We start from the raw sequence: 22912 nt of genomic DNA, 5'->3' as shown, positions 1-22912 counted from the left end.
CCTTCATGAGCTCCCTTCGTGAGACCCCACCCGGAACCCGTCATGAGACCCCATCGTGAGCCCCCATCCTGAACCCCTGTCATGAGATCCCATCCTGAACTCCCGTCATGAGATCCCATCGTGAGCCCCCATCCTAAACCCCCATCATGAGACCCCATCGTGAGACCCCATCCTGAACCCCCGTCATGAGACCCCACCGTGAAGCCATGTTGACACCCCATCCATGGTGAGATTCCATCCGGAGATCCCCATCCTAGACTCCATTTTGCGACCTCTGAGAACCCATCCTGAGACCCCTATCCCAAGATGCCCACAGTGCCACCCTGGGCCCCCCAGCCCCTGTGTACCCGAGGGAAGCTGACAAGGCATGGGTCCACTCAGGTGATGTAGGCTCTGGCACTGCTGATGAATCTCTCCTAGGAAAGTGATGGGGGATGTAATTGTGTATGAATGTAATATCCCTGTCTGGCCTGGACTTGGATTTTTATTAGGTTTTGAGCCATGCTTATCATTCCACGATGTCAGTGCTTATCCATGCTACAAGCTGCTATTGTCAGCAGGATGCTGGGAAAGGGGCCTGAAAGCAAGAGATGGGAATGATGCTGGTTGAGGCTGGGAAAACAATGTGCAGCACTGTTTTGGGAATTTGAGGCTAAGACTGGTTTCAGTCCACAGAGATGCTCCAAAACCTGAACCCCTCTGCTCTAGAGTCAGGCTGAGAGAGCTGGGGGGGCTCACCTGAAAAAAAGGCTCCATGGAGCCCCTTCCAGGGCCTAAAGGGGCTCCAGGAGACCTGGGGAGGAACTGTAGATAGGGGCCTGGAGGGGCAGGACAAGGGGAATGGCTTCCCACTACCACAGGGCAGGGTTAGATGGGATATTGGGAAGGAATTGTTCCCTGGGAGGGTGCTGAGGCCCTGGCACAGGGTGCCCAGAGAAGCTGTGGCTGCCTCTGGATCCCTGGAAGTATTTAAGGCCAGGCTGGACAGGGCTTGGAGCAACCTGGGCTAGTGGAAAATGTCCCTGCCCACAGCAGGGGGTGGAACTGGATGAGCTGTAAGGTTTTCCTCACGAAATTATGCACATCTGGGACACCCAGCACTGTATTGCTGGGAATGATTTTTAGCTTCATACAGGTGGAGGAGACCCCAAAATCAGAAGTTGAGAAGATGAATTCTAAAAACAGCTCTCAGCCCTGCTTATCTGTCTGTGAAGAAGAAAGGGCCCATCCAAGCTGTTAAATCGAATTTGGATGTCAGAAGGCGTGTATAGCACCCAAACTGCCTGTGCCCAAACAGGTCCCTGCCCCAGGAACACACAAGCTGACAGGGCTGTGACAGTGACTTGAGCTGGCAGTGGAAGAGATGCCGAGGTAAAGGCAAATACCGACTGCAGAGTTAGGAACACCCACCATAAATATCCTGCCTTTGAGCCCACCTGGAGCACTGACAGAGCTTCCCCTCAGAACCCTTCAGCCACACAGATCCTCAGGCTGCCAGTCCCAAGCCTGGATTAGAGTGCTCTGGTCTGTGCTGCTGGGAGAAGTGAACAGCCCCTGCCAAGCAATGGGCATCTGCTCCAGGAGGCTGCAGATATATCATCCAGCCCAGCTTGTGGCATGTTCTGCTAAAGTCTGAATCCTTTGGATGTTCTCCTTTTATTTCTCAGCATTAAATTAGCCTTGTCTTGCATTGCCAATACTGCACACTCCCCTAAGAATAATTCCATATTCTTTCCCTCCACTGCCCCAGTAACAGGCAGAAGGAATCACAGGCTGTAGTTTTGCTTGCATTTTCTTTAGCAAACCTGTTTTTTTTTTTTTTTTCTTCAGGTTGAGTTATTTTTAATCTGGCTCAATTCCCAAATCAGGTTCACCACCTGGCAGCAAGAGCAGTTGTACCTGCACACTTGGGAGGAGCTGGGAGCACATGGAGCAGCTGCAGGAGTGGGGCAGGGGCCAGCACTGCTGCTGCATCAGGGGTTCTTGAAATATGGCCTTGTCTTCTGATTTGCACAGGCATTCACGAAGATGTGTAAGAAATTGTCCCAAGGCACACAGGAGCCATGGAGGCTGCTTAGAGCAAACTGCCAGTCTTGGGAATATACATGATTTCCCAAGATTTGTCCTTAGCCTACCTCATGCAGACAGCCATTAGAACAGGGTGGCTGAATTCACTCTCTGCCACTCAAGTCACCATTTTCCTCTCTGCCAAAGGCAAAGGAAGAAAGCACAGGTGTAACAGCACAGACAGGGCAGTTCAAAGTGCCAGAAAAGGCTCTGGAACTTACACAGTCCCTGCTATCCCCTTGATGAACCCTGAAGAGCCAAACCTGATCCTGTGTTGAGGGCAGCCTGTCCCTCAGCAAAAGGAAAATGGGAAAGACAAGCCACCAGTTCTCCAGGAGCTGCACCCTGCCCAGCTTGTGCTCTCTCAGGTCTGAGAGAGCTGTCAGGGGTCTGTAGGTACCTTATGGGTACAATGTGGGTGCCAAAAGCCTCAGCCCCTAAATACTGTAAGGTCAGGGCAGGATTTCTCCCTGTGTACTTTTGTGTTGTGACACAAGAACCAGCTTGGCTGAAAACCACTGATACAAGTTGCAAAGCTGTGTCTCTCAGGAGCTCACTGAAGAAAAAAAATAACAGCATTTATTAGCTTTAACAGGAACAAAAATGGAGAAGCATTTTGGGACAAAATCCTTTGGCCGTGAAACAGAAAATTCCCACTTCAGGGCAAGTGGCATTGCAAAGATGCGCTCTGGGTTTAATTTAATCATGTCAAGAGAAAAAGATAGTTAATAGCTGTAAAACTAAGTCCTGTGCATCAGAGACAAGTAACTCTCACCTGAGCACAGTGATGGTTTGGACAGTACAGCCAGCTGGAAACATCAGAATGCCCTACAATCAGTATCCCGTGGCCAGCCTGTGAAGGAAACAAGGTTTGCTGAGAGCTGCAGTCATTAGCTCTGCTGTTACTCTGTAATTAAAAACAGCAACTTCGTTTCTGGGATCAGCTTCTCATAACAAGGTCTTTATTTCTCAAAAGCTTTTCTTTTCCAGGTTACCATGCTTCTCTGTAAGCCAGATCTCCCCAGGAAAGCCAATCTCTGAGCAATCAGAGATAAAAATGCTGGTACTGAAAAATGCTTCTCCAACAGCAGTGAAAACAAAAATTGCTGCCTTTGGAATAAAACAAACAAAAAACAGTGCGAAAGGGTTAACAAAGAACAAGGTCAGCAGGCTCTGTGGAGGCATTGTCTGTGCTGGCAGCTCTGGCATCTGGTCCTGAACCTCGCAGAGCCTGCAGTGACTGCGGCTGGCCCCGTCCCTGTGGTGCTGCTGCTGCAGAGGCCCCGCTCCGCTCCGCTCCTCTCCGCAGGGCTGACTCACCGCAGCGCTCCCAGCCACGCACGGAACACAAAGGCACCACGGCTGTGCCGGCACTGCCATGGCTCTGCCACCCCCCTCCCCTCCTCCAAACCTCCACCGAGCCAATCCCTGCCAGCTGGGACTGCCCTCTCATCTGCCGTGCTCCTGGCAGTAAAAGAATTTCAAAAACCCCAAAGGTCCCTCATCTTAATGCCGCGAGTCACTTGAGAAACGTGCTGATGCAATAGTACCAGCGCAGGGCTTGAAATGGGAGTTTCCAGCCGGGAGTCATCACAGAGGATTCAGAGCATCACATGTCATGGCTGAGGCACTACAGACTAATGTTAATCTGACTCTGGGTGTATTTGCAGGTACTTGGCACAAAGTGATCCTCCCCCAATCCATGCTCACCCCAGCTCTATTCTTCTTGCATGGGTACATTAATGACTGAGGTTTCACGTTCTAAGGCATGAAGCAAAATGCCATTGAAGGGATTTTCCCTGCACTGGTTCTGGTCCTATTAACTGCCTCTGCATGATGCCACCAACTTACAAGGGACCTTAAGGTACCTTGGAACTGGGGGCCTTTCAATTGCTTATTGCTTTTGGAGATGAGAGCACTTACCTGCTCCCTTAAATGCAAGACTGGCAGTAGGGTCCCCTTACAGAAGCTAGAACCAAATGTTAAGCATATTTGCAACCCCAGACAGGCCCCTCTCCTATCCTTTCACACAATTTGACTTGCCAAATTCAATTCCTCTCAGCAGAACTGCAAGCTGGATGCAGCATACTCTCCAGAGCCTGAGATTGGGATTCACCCCTCAGCTGCAAGCTGTCACACTGCACCAGGAAAGCTCCCTCTGCAGTCAATGTGACACAATCAACCTACAGATTCCATAAACACTTATGACCTCTGGGGAAAGCCTAATTCTGAGATTTTGTCTACTTTTGCTGCTGAAAGGAATTACTGAAACCATTCAGATCGGGAATGTCACCTTCTACCATCCACTGCTTCAGCAGGCATGCAGGATTTTCCTTCAGTCAGCTTACACCTTTGTACAGCCCCACCACCATCTCACACTGCCACAAAGCAAAGCACTGCCCAAGCAAAACCAGCCCACTGAGAGGTGACTGCATAGGGATCAGTGTTCTAGCAAACAGCAAAAAAATAACCCCCAGTCTTTGTTAATAATTACTGCTGACCCTGACAGGACAAGCAGCTCATAACTAAGGTCTCCCGAATGCCCAGAAGGTGCACACAGTGGCACCAGGCCTGAGCTGGGCAATACCCTTGCCAGGTTAGAAGCTCCAAACAGCTTCAGTGAATTCCTTCTGTTCTGGCCACAGCTCTTCACAGTACTTGCACCCCTCACTGGACAGGTACCTTGGTGAAACACACACATGTATTTTCATTCCCAACCAGGTGAAGCATCCCTCCAAATACATCAGCTTGGTTTGATGCCAAAGGCACTGCTAGCACCAGGTGTCTGAGTAGTAACATTTTGGCTTTACCACTGAAAGGGTCCTACACGGATTTCCCATTTAAGCTTGGCAGTACTCAAATCCTCAGGCCAGAGAAGGCTGCTCCAGCACTCAGCAGCTGCAGCACCAGAATCTCCCAGCTCAAATAGTCCTGTGATTTATAAGATAAAAATACAAATTCTTGACTGAAGCCATTTTGTTGATGAGACTATTGTTGAGGTACTTCAGAGGCAATTACTATTCACAGTACAGCTTCCAAGCAGCTCAGCTTCTGCAGGGCCAGCACAAGGACAGGCTGCTTGTTTCCTGACAAGGCAGCTCCTCTACAGGCTGCAGCCTGCACGTCTCTCCCTGGCCCTTGGCGCAGGCTGCAGCTCCCTGACCCCTGGTCACAGAGCACCACACTGAGCCAGGTGAGATCAGGGTGAGCACAGCCCTGCATCCCTGCTCACCATGAATATGGCCCATGGCAGCAGCTGGGAACCACACTGCCACAGCATCACTGGCATGCTGCCCAGTCACTTCAGGAACCTGCATGCCTCAAGAGACCGCACCCTTCCCGAAGGAGCAGCAACAGCTGGAAATCAGAGCCAGGGACTCATTACAGCAATGTAGTGAGGAAGTTTTATTTGGAAACATGGTAGAAGTTTGTAACCCAACACTGGGTGCACGACTGATGCCGGAGCATACGCAGTTACTATTGAAACACGGGAGTGTTTCGGACAATTGCTGTAATAAAACACAAAATTCTCATACTCCAATACCAGGACACTACAGCAATCTTTAGAATCAAAATTACATCCAAGGAATTCTCTGCACTTACAATTTACCCCACAGTGTAATCTACCTATATATAAGATTAATATATATAGCATGGGAAATTGAAAATCCTTGCTCCATAGATGTATGAACATGTCAAGTCTTTTATAAATAAACATCCAGTGAAGAGAAAAAATTACATTTCTAGTTCATATTTATACATAAAATACTAACAGCAATGGGTGGAAAATTGCACACGGGCCACCCCAAGCCATGCAGCAGGCCTGGAGCAACCCATCCAAGTTAATATTGAAGTACACACAGGACAGACGAGTCACTAACATATATTGCGCATTTACAAGAGATCAACTACCAAATTGGGACAACTGTACACATTGGAGAAACCATTTTCATTCTGGAGCTTTTTTTTTTTGTTAAACGTAGATTTGTTACATCTCTTTACATCATACCGCAACATTTACTTCGTGGAGAGGATAAGGGCAACAATGAGGCCATAGAGACCCAAGACTTCAGCAAAGATCAAAATGAGGATCATCCCCACAAATAACCTGGGCTGCTGTGCTGTGCCCCGGACACCTGCATCGCCCACGATGCCAATGGCAAAGCCAGCAGCCAGACCGCTGAGACCCACGCTCAAGCCAGCGCCCAGCTGAAGGAAGCTCCTGTGGGACAGAGATGGAAGAGTTTCAGTGGCAAGGAACAAGACACCCAGTCTTAAGCCCCTAACTCTTTCAACAAGCCCAATGTGTCTCAAAGCAATGCTTACTGACACTCCTAACTCTGATACTTAAAAGATAGGCAGCAGTGAAGGATCTTCACCTGATGTTCATGTGAACATCGTGGCCATACATGGAACTGAGTTACTGGGTTCATCTGGCCACCAGCAGGCTCAGTATGCTGTGAGAACAGCACTTGCAGCAATGCCTGTCCCACAGTACTTTGCAGCCTGTTAGTAGCTGCTCATCTCCAACCTTCAGCCACAGCACATTCAGGTGTCTTGCACTGCAGAAGCTGGGCAGGAATGGTCTGGTTTCCCAAGAAGGAGAGTGTCCTGTGGAGCAGTCCCTACCAGTGTCTGCTCACCTGGTAATGGCAAGGGACCATTTGTATCTGTTGTTTTAGACCATGTCTTGTTAGGCCAAGCACTCTGCTCACAGGTACAGCCTGTACAGCAACACAGATACGTGTCACTTCAGCAGCATTGTTTAACTCCAAGAGGGCTCAACCACACCAGTTCCAGCTGTTTTCAGAAGCCAAGAGCAGACTAAATTTCAGACTGTAGCTGCTAGAGGCCCGATGTATAGCTCAAGGATTGACTTACCACAGCAAAAGCGATATTAATTATTTACTTGCATCTCCCAGGCAACAGCAGATCTATTTAGACAGTTTTGGAAACACCTGTGCATCCAGGTCTGGAGTCTCGCATCATGACACAAGCTTTGCCTCCTCTCCCAGCCCAGTGCTGCCTGTACATGGCTTCTTCCAAGCCACAGCCCCACAACCAGCAGTGGGACACCCAATTGATCTGTGACAGCCAGTACAGCCAACTCCACTGGGGCTGAGGCATCTGACAGGACAGCTGGAACCCAGCCCATGCTCCAAAGCCCAGCCAAGCACATTCAGCGCTGCCAGCCCTTCCAGGGGCCTTGAGCCAAAACCACCCCCACACAGAGCATCAAACAGTGACAGGACAGTCTGAAACAGAACTGCCAGATGCAGCAACTTACTTGAATAGCGTGATTTCAGGTGAGAGGGCATTGGCAATGAGCACTGCCACTACAAGGCCGTAGATCGCTATAATACCCGCCATGACCACAGGGATGATGGACTTCATGATCAGCTCAGGCCTCATGACAGACATGGCTGCAATACCTGTGCCACTCTTTGCTGTTCCATATGCAGCTCCCAAGGCTGGAAGAGAAAAAAAATGCATTACACATATCCCCAAATACCATTTCTTTCACTAGGCTGCAGTTAGAACAGCTAAGTCAGCACAAGGAAGGATTGTGCAAAACTAACATAGTCACATGACAGCCAGGAATACTCCCCTAAGGGATGAGGAAGTGACCTACCCAGAGTTCTACTCCAAAAAGGATTAAGAGGTGGTGTTCAAACACAACTGATAGCACAACATCTTCCCAGGCCAGCTTCACAGCAGGGCACACCCCCAGCAGCCATCCATGCCCCTCCTTAGGGGCCAAAATCCAAAGTCCCAAAGGGAACTCCAGCGTTTGTGTCCTCCCAGAGCCCACAGTGCAAGGCTCAACAAAGCACATCCGTTTACCCCAGCAGAACACAGCTGAGAGCTGGGCCACCTGAACTGAGTTCAGCTGCACAGATCTCCTTTGTGGGGCCCATTCTCCCACAAAACCCATTTGCCTATGCTCTGGCCCTGGAGTTAAATGTGCCACTGCAGCTCCATCAGACACACTGAGATAGAAATCAACTCAAATATTACTGCTCCACATCATTCACTGGAGAAAGGTTCTGGCACATGGAGAGTGGGACCTCACCTATGAAGGATTCTGGTCTGAACACTTGTCAATCCAGCCACTGGAACCACAAAGAAGAGTTTGACTTGTAGTTTACAGAGGACCACAACCACCTTACACCTAAGGTTTACTCATCATCTCTGTCAACATTTGAGCACGCAGAGACCTGCACAGGATGATGGGTTTAACACCTGTACCAGAGACCTGGAAGAGTCCAAAGCACAATCCCTAAGTAACTTCTGCCTTGAAAATTTGGTATAAGTCTCACAGAAACTTCCTCAAATACATCATTCTTTGATTCTGCAGTACTTGAAAAGACATCATTCCTTTCAGCCTTACTGGGGAGTACTCTGGAACTCCACAGCTTCCTACTGTATTCACCATCATCCAGAGATGATATGCATGTCAACTGCCAGCCAGGAATAAGTCCCTGAAGCAGCAGAGACAGGCATATGGAAGAGCAGGCAGTCTCCTTTTCTGACACCATCAAGATTGTCCTCAGAGGTCAATCCCATTAGGCAAGAAAATGTTCTTGCACCTGTTCTAAAACACTGCTGGAGTCCACTTAAACTGTGGGCATTTAACATCTTTGTGCTGTTCTAAGACCTAACAGTTACATCTGCTCCACCCACAGAAAACCAAGGTTTCTCCAAGGGAGAGCTGCTTGTTCCACAAAGATGTGTCACTGCCTTACACCAGTATTAGAGCTTGAGATTGTGCACCTTGTCCTGAAGAGTTGCTGGGAGGTATTTGGGTACATGCTTCCCTGCTTCTCACTCAGCACCCCCATAAAGCCCATATTTAGGGTAGTCATCCTCCTGGCTTGGCACCAGAAGCACACATCATTCATACAAGCAGCACCGCTGCACTAACACAAGGTTCATTCTCAGGAGGAAGTTCAGTTTTAGTTACAAAAACCTGAAGGGAAAGTCTCATTAAATACCAATTTGTTCTGTGCTAGCAAAGCTCTTGAACCTTGACTGGCACCAAGTGATGTAAAAGGCTATTTTGGGCTACTCAGAGCTAGAACCCAACTTAGGAAGCTTGAGCCAGGAGCAACTTCAGGCTGCAAATATAAGATGAACCTGGATATTAGCACATGGACCTAATCAGCCATTTCAGTGATGGCTCTGTTTAGGGTGTAGCCCTTAGGAACTCTAGAAAGAAATCACTGACTTGAACTAGAAAACCTTTTTGTTGGACAAAGCACCTTCTAAGAGCTGGAACTAAGCCTGAATCCTGGTTCCACTGTCTACTCTGTGTATAGAATTTAGCAGAAACCACTTCTCCTGTCTGCAATCTTTTACAAACCTCTCAAAAAAATGCAAAGGCTTATGAGGGAAGTTCACTATTTAAAGTTTTATCAGTCATCACTTCCTCCATAAGCATGAAGCTACTTGAGGGTGTTGCAATTAATGCAGTGATGGATTAGAGAAGGTGATTTTGTAACCCCATTTACAAGAAAGTCAGCTTGCTCAAGCTTTTGTGGAAGGGCGGTGCAGCACAAGTTTGTCAGTTCCCAGTTAAAATCCCAGAAGAGGCCAGATCTTATGCCTTGAATTAGTTTTAAATACAGTTTGAAAGAAAGCCTATCTTTACCAGTCTTCACATGACAGTCTTAGATGTCACTGGAACTCTACTGAACTCCCACTGGTGGCCACACAGAGCTTCGGAGCTTGGCACATCTGCTCCCAAGGAAGCCTTTACCACCACCCCAACCAAGAGACATCTCCAGCACCTTACAAGGCAGCTTAACTAGTCTGGCAAGTAGTCCTTGCATCTTTGACATTATCTCAGTATTACAGGGAAGGTGGCAAAGACAAAACCTGCTTCCCACCATGCCTCCAAGTGGCACAGCCACTCACAGTTTTGGGCTACAGACACCCTGGACAATGTTCCTCCACACCTTCACCTCTACCTAGCAGCAGCTCTAAACAACCGAAGCACATATACTCATAGGCTACATTTAAATATCCCTGATCCATTGGAAGGATGTGTTTTCCAAAATCTTGCTAAACAAAGTTTGAGAGAGCTCTGTGGCAGACACTGGAAATGGGGCAAGAGCTGTACCTCTGCTACACACCAGGACTCTGGGTTTCTGTGTCAGCTCATCCAGCTCCCTCACCTCTAACATACAGGCCAAGCAAGCTCCAAACACTACCTTTAAAGAGGTAGACCTGTCAAAACATTTACCTGGCAGGTCAAAAAGCACTTCAGCTATCTAGTTCACCAGAGACAGAATCCATGCTGGTCTCTAACCAGGAATTGTGCCATTTAGAAGTTCAATGATGTTACAATACAGAGAAGTTGCAATGCACATCACTCAAGACCACTTACTCCCAGTAATCCCTTTTCAGAGGTTAACCCCCTTGTGAAATACCTGATTTACTCCTTGAACTCACAGCCCAGAGTTGATTTATGTACTGCTCCTGGGGGCAAAATGCTCTCCCCTCTGGGCTGAGGGTATGCTGCCTGGCACCTCCCCATATCTGTCCCTTTAACAGTGCTAGCAGAGAGGGTGGGGCTGTGCAGCTCCAGGATCAAGTATGAACCAGACAGGCCCTTGCCAGATGGGCTGCAGTGCCAAAGACTGCAGCCTGGTTGTACTCTTGCCACTGCCACAGCTCCACAGGGCTCCGCCTGCATCCTGCTCTTCAGATCAGGGCAGTCCCAGCATCAGAACCAACCTGCTCTAACTCCAGCAGGTGACTGTGCTCACTCAGGGCACACACCAACAAGAGAAACCTTGCAATTAAATCAGATGCAAGTCACTCCCTTGATACAGAAGGGGGCTGTGAGGAGCCTTCCAAGTTCAGAGATCTAGTAGCACAGATCCAGTTTCACCAGTTGATATATTCACACAGGCTCAGAACCAGCCACATACACTCCAGCAGCATTTGGTCCATCCAAGCCAGGGATTTCTCCCACATCCCACCATGGTGAACCAGATTTCCACACTGCATGTGAGAGATTTGCAGAGCACTAACACGCAGAACTTGCCTGCATGAGAAGTGAGCTAGTAATAAATGCCAGCTTTCCAATTAGGATACCACTGGTTACTATCACAGCAAGCATGAAGGATCATTTGGGATGAGCACTTACATCTGGAGCCTTTTAATACTAATCATTATCAAATGGGCTGCCCTCTGCAGTAGGCAGGCTTTCCTGGGAGCAGACAGGCACCAATTCACCAACATCTATTCATCCCTGAGCAGGCTGTTCTTAAAAGGCTGGAGAAATGTTCAAGGTGACATCCAGGTGAAGCACAGTCCTTGCTTTGCCATACCAGAAACCTGGACACTTCGAAAGAAACAGGCTGCTTCCCACAGGTTGGCCCTGCTCCCTCCCACCCCACCACACTCAACAGCTCCACCTCAAGTTACAGTAATGGATACTTCTGGAAAAAACCTGCTGCTCTGCCCAGGTGCAGCTGCACAGAACAGACCAGCTTCCTTAGGGGAACTGCACTGGAGCCTATGCAAATTCTCATCACACTGGCTGAAGCCTGTTCCCCAATGAAAACCCCAGGAATAAACAGTGAAGCTGCTCTACAGGAAGCTGTAAGCTCAGAACCCTTTAGTGAGTCACCTGTTTCAGGATTAGGGATAACTTTTTGTTCTTCCATAATGTAATGAAAGGCTGCTAACACTGTCAGCTTACTGCATTATCAAAATTCTCCAAGACTGGCAGGACTTTTAGTCTTGGGTCAATACATCTGAGAACTTAAAAAACCACCAGCTCCTTGAGACATTCCTGTAATAGCAGCAGTTCAAGGAAAATAAAGGATCTGCCAGCCAACTGTCCAAGAGCTGCTTCAACTGGCACTCTGGATTGTCACACAGAGCTCTTTGATTTTTTAAATTATGGTAAAGCACTTGGCCATGGAGCACAGGCTTGTCCTTCTGCAAGCAGCAAAGTCCACCCAGACACTTGATACATATCTTTATCATCAAAGAGGCTCCCTCACAACACCTTAAAGAGGACCCATTTCACAAACCAGGTGACCAGTGTGTTCCAGGTACCGACTGGCAGAGCAGTGTGTTGCACCACCTCGCAAGACCCCTTCCTAAGCAGCAGGTCTCAGGGGAGCTCAGAACACTCAGCAGCACCCACAGCTCTGCTGCCCCATTGCTGTGGCACGGGACAGCCCCTGCCTGCACCCAGCAGACACTCCTGTGGCCACCACAGCCTGACCCAAAGCCTCTGAAGGAAGTGAGTGCCAGTCACGCTTCACTGGAGAAGGACACACTGCTGTGAACCCCTGCTTCAAGGAGCACCCAACAGCCTGCTCAGGCTGGGATGTTGTTCACTTTGCAACATCTGTGCACAACCAGTCATGCTCTGGAGATGGAAGAGGCCAGTTCTAGGAAGGAAAAAAGCTGACCAAGAGGTCCTGAGGCAGCTGTTCCCACCACAGGGGAAACACCTGCAGGCTGTGTAGTGACTCCAGGGTGACAGGGATCCACCAGGAAGCCACAGTATAAACTGCAGCACAACTGCTTAAGCCATGTTCTGCAGAGCCAATGGTTCATAATGATGATCCATCTCATTCTCAGATGTTCCCAAGACTGGCATTTACTGAGAGGAAATGCTGCCCTTGGTGAGACGCCTTCCCTCATTCTCAAGCAGTAGAAACATCGCCTACCTCACTTCTGTTACAGCTCTGAGGTCTCAGCCATCCACTGCTTTACCTGCTGTAAAGGACAAAAGCTTAAGCTAATCTCTACTGCAGACAGTCTGGTAGTTCACACACCTGCCCACATCACATTTGGAGCAGAAAATTACCTTGAGCTGCACTCCACCATCTTATTTTTACCTGCAAGCAGCTCTCCTGTTCCACCTCCCCACCTCTCAGACAGTATTTTGGGAAGCACAGGTGCCATTTGCCTTTGAGGATGCAAGCTGTTTACAGTCATGATGCCTTCCAGAATCAGACTGTGCAGGGCTGTCAGCTGCACCAAACTACATGTTCTGAGCCAGCTATTTCACCATGGAGGTCCCTTAAAAGCCAACCAACTGCTATGAGATCTAAAGCCTTAATTTAAAACAAAAGTACTATTTCACAGCAGCAAAAATTAAAAGACAGGACTAATTTAACACTGGTGGCTAAAGTTCTCTTCAAGAAGAATCTTCCAGCTGCTTGGCAGTGCAGCAGGTATTGAAGGCACTGAATGCCCAGCTGGAGTTCAGGCCTAAGGACAACTCTGCTCAGCATGGAGCTGTCACACTTGTGACAGCTTTGCACAGAGCACCAGCACACACAGAAATAGACAGCTCTGCCCAACACCACACTTGTCCATTCTGGTGTGCTGATATCACATGAAAAAGCTACAATAATTTAATCACTCAACAGCACCTGACCCACCCCATGGGAAATAAGGAACTGCAGCAGTGAGAACAAGTTGTAATCTGCAAATAACCAGACAGGCTCAAAGATGGCCAAGGTCACAGCAGCCTGCTCTTGTCTCTGGCTGACCAGAACAAGTTCTGCTATCTATTTACCATCAGCAAGTAGTGCTCACACAGCACATTGGATTGCTCCAAGTCACTTGTTTTCACATCAAACCACCCTGGACAGTATAGAACCTGAACATGTTTACTAGAAACATATCTTGGAACTACAAGCTCCACAAGAATGTGATCTTTAGATATAGCATGAGTCAGACATGATTCACTGCACTAATTAACACGGATCCAGGACAATTTTAGAGTTTTAACTGCTTGTCCAGATTTAGCTCCTTACTTCAAAATCAAGGGTTTTTTAACAACTACCACCAGAACATGCTGTGATGCAACATGCCTGTTACAAAAGCTACATAAGTGCAAGTTTTAGTTTATCCTCTGTCGACACCTCTGCCTTACTGCCTTAAAAATACAAACTGCTTCACTGAACAGCCACACCTAAGAAATAATTTCCCATCAGCACTATCTATAACCTGTTGTCCAGCACCTGAACCCATCACTGGCCCTGGCAAGAGTACCTGCATGGCTCAGACCTGCTGGTATTGCAACATCATTAAGGTCAGGACAGACCTCTGAACTCACTGAATCCAGGAAGACTAGAGAGATTCTGCATCAAGGACCTCTCACAAAACAGACACCAAGCCTTCATCAATAGAGCTTAAGCACTGACTTTGCATTCTCCTACCCAAACCTTCCCCTGGCAATCCCACAGCACCATGCTGTCATGCTGCAGCTTCTAGGAAAGGCTTCTCTGCTGGTTCAGACACGCCAGCACCACTCCAAACTCGTGTTAAAGAGCTGACTCAAGCCTGCATCCCTCACTGATGTTTCAGCTGAAGCACACTCTCACGTCACTAACATGGTGTCTACAGCCACACAGCCATGTTCTTTTGCTTCCAAAAGCCATTCTGCAAGAGGAAATCAGCAACTCCTTCCTTGGAAGGAAAGCTCGCTATTTAGGACCATTTTGCAAAACGCAGTGAACCATTGACTATTTTTTCCCAACAAGTAACTAGGTCTAGTTTCTTCCTCCATTATCTTCAGTAGCCAAGAGGCAGGTAGGTCAGCAGTCCCAACTCTGGCTCCTTTGGCATTTCACCCATTGACTTTCAGGAAAATTTTTACCTGTCAAGAGTGAGTACAGTGTCTGAAATGCAAGGTGGCAGGCCACTGACTGCCCACAGCATCAACATCTGCATCCCACCACCATGTACAAACTAAGCAAGACTAAACACACCTAACCCAGCTTTTGTTTTATCAAAAATTTAAGTCACAAACATGGCTGGTGTGGAACCAGTCCATAGTGCCCACACCAGCATGGCTAGACAGCTTCATCTCAAGCACTAATTTTAATTCACTGTCCACTTGGCTCTCTGCATGATTTCATCTCCCACACACATCAATCAAGAGCAGCTTCCCAAAATCCATCCTGCAGACCCAGCCACCATCTTAGAGGCCATATTAACACAATGGGATACCAAGCACCTCAACAGCACTTAGGCAGCTTGAGCTACGACCAATTCAGGATTACAAGGGAGCCAAAGACCACTAAGTATGTTCACGTCTGTGGAGTCACGGGCTAAGCCTTTAGAAAGGAAAGCCAGATTGGTTCCTAATTGTTTTATTCCTAATTATTGTGATACCTGCATTTGGAAAAAAAACAGCTGAAGCCTTCCCATGTTAGATCCAAAAGGGAACAGCAGGTCTGCCCCCACCAAAGAGCAGCAAACGCTGTGCAGGAACAGCAGTCACCTTCTGTAGGTTTAACAAGGCTCTGAGAGACAACGCATTAAAGGACGGTATTTCTGGTGCAAACCGGCATTTACAGCCCCTACATCTGAGCTCCTTCAGTGGGGAGAGCAGTGCCGCAGGATGACCCAATTTACACCGCACTGAGCTCGCTGCCTGGAGACGCAGAGGGAGCGCCATGGAGCGGGGCTTCCCCGTGCCCCGGCATCCCCGAGCCCGTCCATCGCCTGCAGTGGCATTAACGTCTCTAAGGCGGCCTGTCCGCCAAACGACCGCACATTTATGTTTAATCCCGTTAAAAACCGGTCTTGCGTTATCCGGGGAATGGTTTAGACACCACGTCCGAGTCACAGCGGGAGAAGCGCCGCCGCCGCGGGGGCAGAGCCGGGGACTCCGCGGGCAGCCGGTGCCGGGGTACGACCCCCCCCAGCCCAGCCCCGGGGGGACCCCGGCCCGCGGCTGCCTGGGGGGGGGGCCGGGCGGCACCGTCGCAGTCACGTGGCCTCGGGGGCTCCGCCGGCGGTGACGTCACCGGCACGGACCCTCCGCTGCCCCCGAGAGCCCGGATGGAGCGGGGGATGGAACGGGGGATGGAGCGGGGGGGGGGGGGGGGGGGGGGGGGGGGGCCCAGGCCCCAGGAATCCCAGCCCCTGCCGGCGAGGGCGCCCCGCCGGGGCAGGGCAGTGACGGGGAAAAAGAAGCCGCTTCCCCCACACCGCACTCCCCCTTCTCCCCACCCTCCCCCCGGCCCCTCCCGTTGCCGGTCGGTGCTCACCGCTGAAGACCATGGCGGCCGAAGCGCCCATCACGGCGAAGAAGGAGGCGTACTCGGGGCTGGCGCCGGAGGACATGGCTGCGCGAGCCGGGCCGGGCCGAGGCGCCGCTAGAGTCGGAGAGCGAGAGGGCGGGGGAAAGGCGGAAAGCTCCGCCGCGGCGCCGGTCCTCGGCGGGCAATGCTCGGCCACAAAATGGCGGAGGAGCGGGCGGGGCAGAGGGAGCCGGGGTGGGGGCGCAGGGCGGGCGGCGGCGGGGCCCGGGGCGCGGAAGCTCCGTCCCGGCGGGAGTGGCGGCGGCGCGCGCGCTGCGCCCTAAATACGGCCTCCGCAGGACAAAATGGCGGCGGCCCGCCCGTCACGTGATCGCACCCACCGCCCCCGCCCGCCCCGCCCTCGGCGCACACCACGCGCGCGGCAGGGGGGACGCCCGCTCGCGCGCTCCTCACTGCTCCTCCCCGCGCCCCGATCCCGGTTCCGTGGCGCGGCCGCCGGCGAGGCCAGCCGCATCCGGGCTCCCCCGCCCGTGCCCAGGTCGCAGCGGCGGCGCTGGCTGCCCCGCTCTGATGCCCTCCTCCCGTTCCCCCCTCCGCGCCGCCTGGTTGAGCCCGTCCTGCCCGACGGCCGCGGTCCGTGGAGCGTGATTCAGCTCTCATTAGCATAAGGGGCGTGCCCCGTCACGGCCCCGCCCACGCGGCGGCGGCCTTGCCTCGGGCCGGTGATGTTCCAGTCGTGTCCGTGTGTCCTGTCCCCATGTCCTGTCCCTGTGTCTAGTCTGTGTGTCGTGTCCCTGCAGAACCGCCCGGGCCGTGTCCCGTTATCTGACCCCAGGGCGCGGCTCCTGCCCTGTCCGTGTGCCGTGTTCCGGTGCCGCATCCCCCACGGTGCGTCCCGGCGCCATGTGCCGTGTTCCCCGTGCCATGTCCCGTGTCCCATGTGCCGTGACCCCGGTGCCATGTCCCGTGTCCCATGTGCTGTGTTCCCGGTGCCATGTCCTGTGTCCCGTGTGCCATGTTCCCCATGCCATGTCCCGTGTCCCATGTGCTGTGTTCCCCGTGCCATGTCCCGTGTCCCGTGTTCCCTGTGCCATGTCCCGTGTCCGGTGTGCCATGTTCCGTGTGCCATGTCCCGTGTCCCCTGTGCCATGTTCCCTGTGCCATGTCCCGTGTCCCATGTGCTGTGTTCCCCGTGCCATGTCCCGTGTCCCATGTGCCATGTTGCCCGTGCCATGTCCCGTGTCCCCTGTACCGTGTTCCCCGTGCCATGTCCTCCCCAGCACATGCTGTGTGCCAGGTGCCACCTGCCCTGTGCCTTGCCTGCGTGCTGTGCCCCCTTTCCTGTCTGGCCCTGTCCCCTAGGCTGTGCTCAGCTCTTGTGAGCCTTCCACGAGGCATCAGCTGTGCCCGTGAGGCCTTGCTGGCCTGGGCTCCCCTCTAGGGCCTTCCAGCCCCTGCTCTCCACATCTTCCAAGGGTCCAGTACCAGCAGCATCTGTTGGAGTTCTACTGCCGTCCCATCCATCGATCCTGCTCCCTTGGATGTGACAACCAGCCCCTGGCCCATCCTCTCCCCCAGGCTGGAGGTGAGCGGGTGGGCTGGGTCTGAACCACAGTATCGTCCCTCCATAGCTCTGCCACCTACTCTCTCCTGCAGGCGCTCCCCTGAGCCAAACCTATCCCAAACCATCCCAGAGGGATGCTCCTACAGCCCATCCTGGAAGGGTGACTCATGCCATTCTGTTACCCAGGGTTTGGGGGGTCATTAACAGTTCCTGCTGCCACAAATCTGGCTGAGCTTTCCATGTCCCAAAACACCAGGTCTCTTAATTATTCAAGGGCCACCTGCCTTTTCCCGTGTTGCCACTTTTCTGGCCCCCTCAGCCTTGTTAGAGCCCACAGGGAAACTGAGGACAGGATTTACTTTGGCAAATTCCTTGCTGCTGCTTGAGCACAAAGGGTGCTGGCACTTCAGTGGGCAGAGGTGGCTGGCATGTGCTGGGGACTGGCAGCAGGGCATGCTGGTTCTGAGGGGGAGACTGTCACCAAGTGTTCATGGGGACGTCCAGCACATACATGGCCCATGGCAGAGGTTGGCTGGAGGCACAAAGAGAGCAGTGGGCTGGGAGTCGGCCACAGAGGTGGAGCCTGTCCTGAGCCCTGGCAGAGGTGGCTGCAGGGGCTGTGCATCCCATCTGGGAGCACACTGCCACTGTCACCACCACCACTGCCACCAGCATCCCCACTGCCACCATCATAACCACCACCAGCACCACAATCATCATCACTGCCACCACCAGCACCACTCCCCCCATTGCTGCTTTTCCACGCTGGGACATGAACTTTTTCAGTGTGGTCATCGTTGTCATCGCTCTGTGGTGGTGGCTGTCACTGCTAGCAGTGTTTCCAGCAGCTCAAATTAACCTTTCACTGTCGCAGGACAATCCCTGTCTCCAGGCTCCAGAGCAATTGGTCACTGAGTGCATTTCTCACCCCTTGGGCCACGGGCAGCATCAGCAATTTGCTCGCCAGATTTGGGTGGTGAGGGGAGATGGGGCCTGGCCTGTGGTGTCTCATGCCACCCTGCTGCTCAGGTCTGTGCCCTCCTGGGCCGGGTCTGGCCGTGCTGCCACCAGCCCTCACCTGGAGTGGGCATCTCTGCCAGCACTGTGCCTGGCCTGGCTGCAGTGAGGGGACCTTGCAAGGGGCAGAGCCCAAAGAGAGTGCCGTGGGCATCCTGGCTGGCAGGGATGAGCCCAGATCTCCGCCCCACGGAATTTATCTGTGGGTGATGGCTGCTGTCGTGTTGTTGGGCGAGAGCCTCAAAGCCCCAAGGACACCGAGAGACTGGAGCAACACCAGCAACAATATCAGGAGCAGGGACCAGGGTGGATTTTACGGGCCCCTAAGGGCTGCTCTTCCCCCTGTGCCTGTCCCGGGGGGCAGCCCTGGCTGCCGTGGAGCGGCTCCGTGCCTGCGGCGGTGCCACCGCCTCCTGCCGTGCCCCTCCGGCCGGCGCTGCCGCCGATCAGCCGGGCCCGTCCCCGCCGATCAGCCGGCCCATCCCCGCCGATCAGCCGGGCCCGTCCCCGCCGATCAGCCGGGCCCGTCCCCGCCGATCAGCCGGGCCCGTCCCCGCCGATCAGCCGGGCCCATCCCCGCCGATCAGCCGGCCCATCCCCGCCCCGGCTGCCGGCGAGCTCCGTCCCCTCCCACAAAGAGCCTCCTGTGGCCGGGGGCTCCCGAGTGGCGGCGGCGGTGCCGCTCTGGGGTGCCGTGTCTCCGCTGAGGCCGAGCAGCGGCGCCCCCAGGGCCCAGCTCCCTCCCTTCCCCTTTGGAGCTGCCGGGACTCTCCCTGCCCCCGCATCGTGCTGAGCCAAGCCCTCTTCTCCTTCCTTCTCCGCCTCCCATGCTCTTCATTCGGGACTCATTCAATGTCTCCGGGTCTCAGTTCTCCAGCACTAAAGGTCCAATTGTTTGGGTTTCACCTGAAATTGCTGATTCACAGCGAGGATATTTTTTAAGCTCTTGGCAACAAAATTTCCTTTCAAAACATTGCATTTTACATTTTCCCTGCGGCATGTATTTATTCGGCCTCCTCCTACCCGGGTGGAGCCGTGGAGGTCATGGTGGAGTCATTGTGGTTCCCCCTGCACATGGGTGTGCACAGAGGGAAGGTCTGGGTGCTGGAAATGAGAGCATCCCCCTCCTTTCACCCATCCGGGAGTGCCCAGCCCTCCTCACTCTCTCCACACCCCCCGGGCTGACCAGGCCGATGGAGGGAGCGTGTGCCAGGCGCTCTCCTGCGATGCCCGTGAAGCCACGCTGGTGGCCCGGGTGGGGCTGCGATGGTGGAGTGAGGGGACACAGGGATGCACAAAGCCCACGTGGGCCGGAGGAAGGAAAGGACTCATTGGATACCGGTGACAACAGCACGTGTGCCCTCTCCGGGCTCCCTGTCATGCCTGGTGTGTTGCAGCAGGTCCCCAAGAATAACTGGCGTCCTTCCCAGAGCAGGGCTGTTCGAGAGCACCGTGGCGTTCCCAGCGCCAGCAGCATGGCAGCTCTGCAGGCCCGGCAGCGATGGCACCCTTGGCTGGGGGCTCTCAGTCAAACCTGGCCCTGTTCTGGCCCCCGTGGTTGCTGCACACAGCCAGCCCTCCCCGGGATGTCACTGCCCTCCTGCCACCCCTCAGCGGGGACACCAAGGCTCTCAGGCCAGTTCTGCTTCTGCCTTGTGGAGCTGCAGGGGTATTTCTTCCTCAGGGAAGGGGCAATGGGAGGAGGAACAAAATTCAATGCAAACTGGGAGGTAAACACAACATCAAAGGCAAAGGGCCAGAGCTTGGATGCAGAGGAACCCAAATGAATTCCTGTTCCCACAGCAACCAGCACTCACCCCCTCGCCAGGCGCTGGCCAGGCTGGCACCAACACACCCACGCTCACCAGGGGGACGGAGGATGGCACCTCCAGAGCTGCCTTTTCCTTCTGATTCACCACATGGCATGGCATGGCACCACACCAAACCAAACCCAGCCTGAGAGGGATTTTGGGTTGCTGTAGGAAAGTCTGTAGGAGTGACGGGGGTCACGCACGGTCGGGACGGATGGAGACGAGAGATCTCTGCAGTCAGGTTGTGGAACTCTCGGTTTATTGCAAAGGGCCTGGGTGCTGGGAACTGCCAGCCACAGCTCAGAGCAGGCCCGAGAGAAGAGAGGCCTGAAGTGTAAGAGAGTTAAAGACAAAGGTTTAAGAGCGGAGAGCATGTAGAAAGGAGGGGGTGAAGAAGTGCAGAGGAGAAGACGAAGAAGTGAGTGAGAAAAGAGAGCAAAGTTCCCGTTACAATACAATAAATCATCTTCAGTGTTGAATATTCAGATTCTCATCAACCAATCTACTACAGCATGCATATCCTATAACATTTCCATACAACTTATAAGAATCACTACATCACCATACTGTGTTACATTTTAAACCCTATAAACTCCTCTTTGGGCCCCTTCTGCCAAGCTGCAGGGTCTGCTCTGACCCTTGGACCTGTCTGCAAGCAGAGGGTGTTGTTCCATCAAAAGGGGATTACCTTCAGCTGGCCACACCATTGTTTTCCAGTTGTTCAGTAACTGAGGTATCTCAAAACTTGCTTTCATTTCAATCTCGCTTATAGTTTCTATATTCTCAAAATCTTTTGCCAGGCAATCATATTTATAAAGCTTTCCTCTTCCATCCTCCCCAACAGGTTGCCTGTTCCCATGCCAAGGAAGGAGCAGAGGGATGAAGTGGGCTTTCCAGCAGGTGCAGGGTAGAGGTGCCACCACCTTTTGGGGGGTATTTTCTGGGTGGCCTCATGGCAGATGACTCTCCTGCTGCCCTGGGCCTTGTCTGTGCATGGACCAGACACCCTGGAGAGCAATTTCAGAGGGCTCCAGCTTCTGTCAGCTGCTTCCAGTGAGCAGGAGCTGGACACTGTCTGCTGCATATGGGACTCCAGGGCTGCTGACCTGCCCTGACCCAGCTGGTTTTTGGCAAGTTGGAGAGTTGTTTAGCAGGGGATCTATTTCTAAAAGCCATGGCAATGCTAGTGGTTTTGCCCATGTCATGGAGCAAGGTGGAAGGCATCTGTGCAGCCAGCTGGGAGCCCCCTGCCCCTGCAGGACAGCTCTGGGTACAGAGATGCCAGCGTGGAATTGCATTGTTGCAGGACAGACAGGGAATGCTCTGCCCCCCGGGTACCATGAGAGAATTTGTGTTAAGGTGTTAAAAATGCATCTCAGCTCAGGACAAGCCCAGGTGGGCTTTCATTCTGGAGGTCTGATAGACACAGTGGAGCTGAGCTGGTGCAGGGATTGGGAATGAGAAATGCAGGTCTGGCAGTGGGTGCATTGCTCACGGCCTCGGCAGCAAGCGCTGGGCAGCCACAGAGCAAAGCCTGTGGAGCATTTCCTCATTCAGTGCCTCCTGCAGCTCCCTCCGAAACCACAGGGCAGGAGTCACGGCCCTGGGGCCATCCCTGCTGCTCCTCCCTCCCCGGTCAGGACTTTGGGCCATTTGTAAAAGGAGTTTCCCTTGCTCTATTTGGGTCTTAATTAACTGATGCCCACCCTGAGTTGTTAATTCTTTCCTGGGACTTCCCTGGTGCTGGACTTCCTCATGAGGCAATCAGGGGCCTCCTATCCTGTCCTGTCCTGTCCTGTCCTGTCCCATCCCATCCCATCCCATCCCATCCCATCCCATCCCATCCCATCCCATCCCATCCCATCCCATCCCATCCCATCCCATCCCATCCCATCCCATCCCATCCCATCCCATCCCATCCCCATCTACCCTGATCTCTTTCCCTTGTCATCTTTTTGTCCAGGACTTCCCTACCCTATGTAAACCCTCTGATCTTCCTCTTTTCCACACCACGCTTCTGTGTGAGTGCAGCTGGGAAAATATCCGTGTTCCTACAGTTTCTTCAGCTCCTGGGAATGGTGTGGAGAGAAGCTGGGGTTTTTCTGCCATCCTTTTCCTGAAATGCCCTATCCAGGACTGCACACTGTGTGGGGCTGGTCCTCATCCTTCCTTCCACAGGGGATCCATGCTGGCTCCCAGCACTCAGCTGGCAGTGGGGATCAGCCCGGGCTTCCCACAAGGAGGTTCTGCCCATGGTTTGAAAATAGCATTTATTTGCTCTGGGTTACCATAGTTACTGGTGGAAGTCATGTGGCTCTTGCTGTTGGGTTGGGACATTCTCTCCATTGTGGCATCACTGACTAATTCCACCTTCACACATGGAAAAGGCAGGAATTTCTTGGGCATTGGGTGGGCTCTTG

The 22912-nt window shown here is 52.6% G+C and overlaps 1 protein-coding gene across 1 annotated transcript; it reads right to left on the bottom strand.

Annotated features, from left to right (window-relative positions):
* Positions 1-5457: 5457 nt before the first annotated feature.
* Positions 5458-16370, bottom strand: ATP6V0C (ATPase H+ transporting V0 subunit c). The gene is made up of 3 exons (XM_063171344.1): positions 16107-16370; positions 7355-7538; positions 5458-6289 (listed from the first exon to the last, which is right to left on the bottom strand). Exons 1-3 carry the CDS (start codon positions 16180-16182, stop codon positions 6085-6087), a joined length of 465 nt encoding a protein of 154 aa, XP_063027414.1. The 5' UTR covers positions 16183-16370; the 3' UTR covers positions 5458-6084.
* Positions 16371-22912: the final 6542 nt, after the last annotated feature.

This window comes from Melospiza melodia, chromosome 18 (assembly GCF_035770615.1).
Source record: "Melospiza melodia melodia isolate bMelMel2 chromosome 18, bMelMel2.pri, whole genome shotgun sequence".
In the NCBI taxonomy this organism is placed as follows: Eukaryota; Metazoa; Chordata; class Aves; order Passeriformes; family Passerellidae; genus Melospiza; species Melospiza melodia.
The sequence above is the reverse complement of the archived record's forward strand: the minus strand, read 5'-3'. Positions and strand labels throughout refer to the sequence as shown.

Excerpts from the sequence above, each read along its gene's own strand:
- ATP6V0C (XM_063171344.1), bottom strand. The coding sequence starts at position 16,182 with ATGTCCTCCGGCGCCAGCCCCGAGTACGCCTCCTTCTTCGCCGTGATG. Across the intron at positions 7,539-16,106 it reads GGCCGCCATGGTCTTCAGCG|CCTTGGGAGCTGCATATGGA; the intron begins GTGAGCACCGAC and ends TTTCTCTTCCAG. Across the intron at positions 6,290-7,354 it reads CCTGAAATCACGCTATTCAA|GAGCTTCCTTCAGCTGGGCG; the intron begins GTAAGTTGCTGC and ends TCTGTCCCACAG.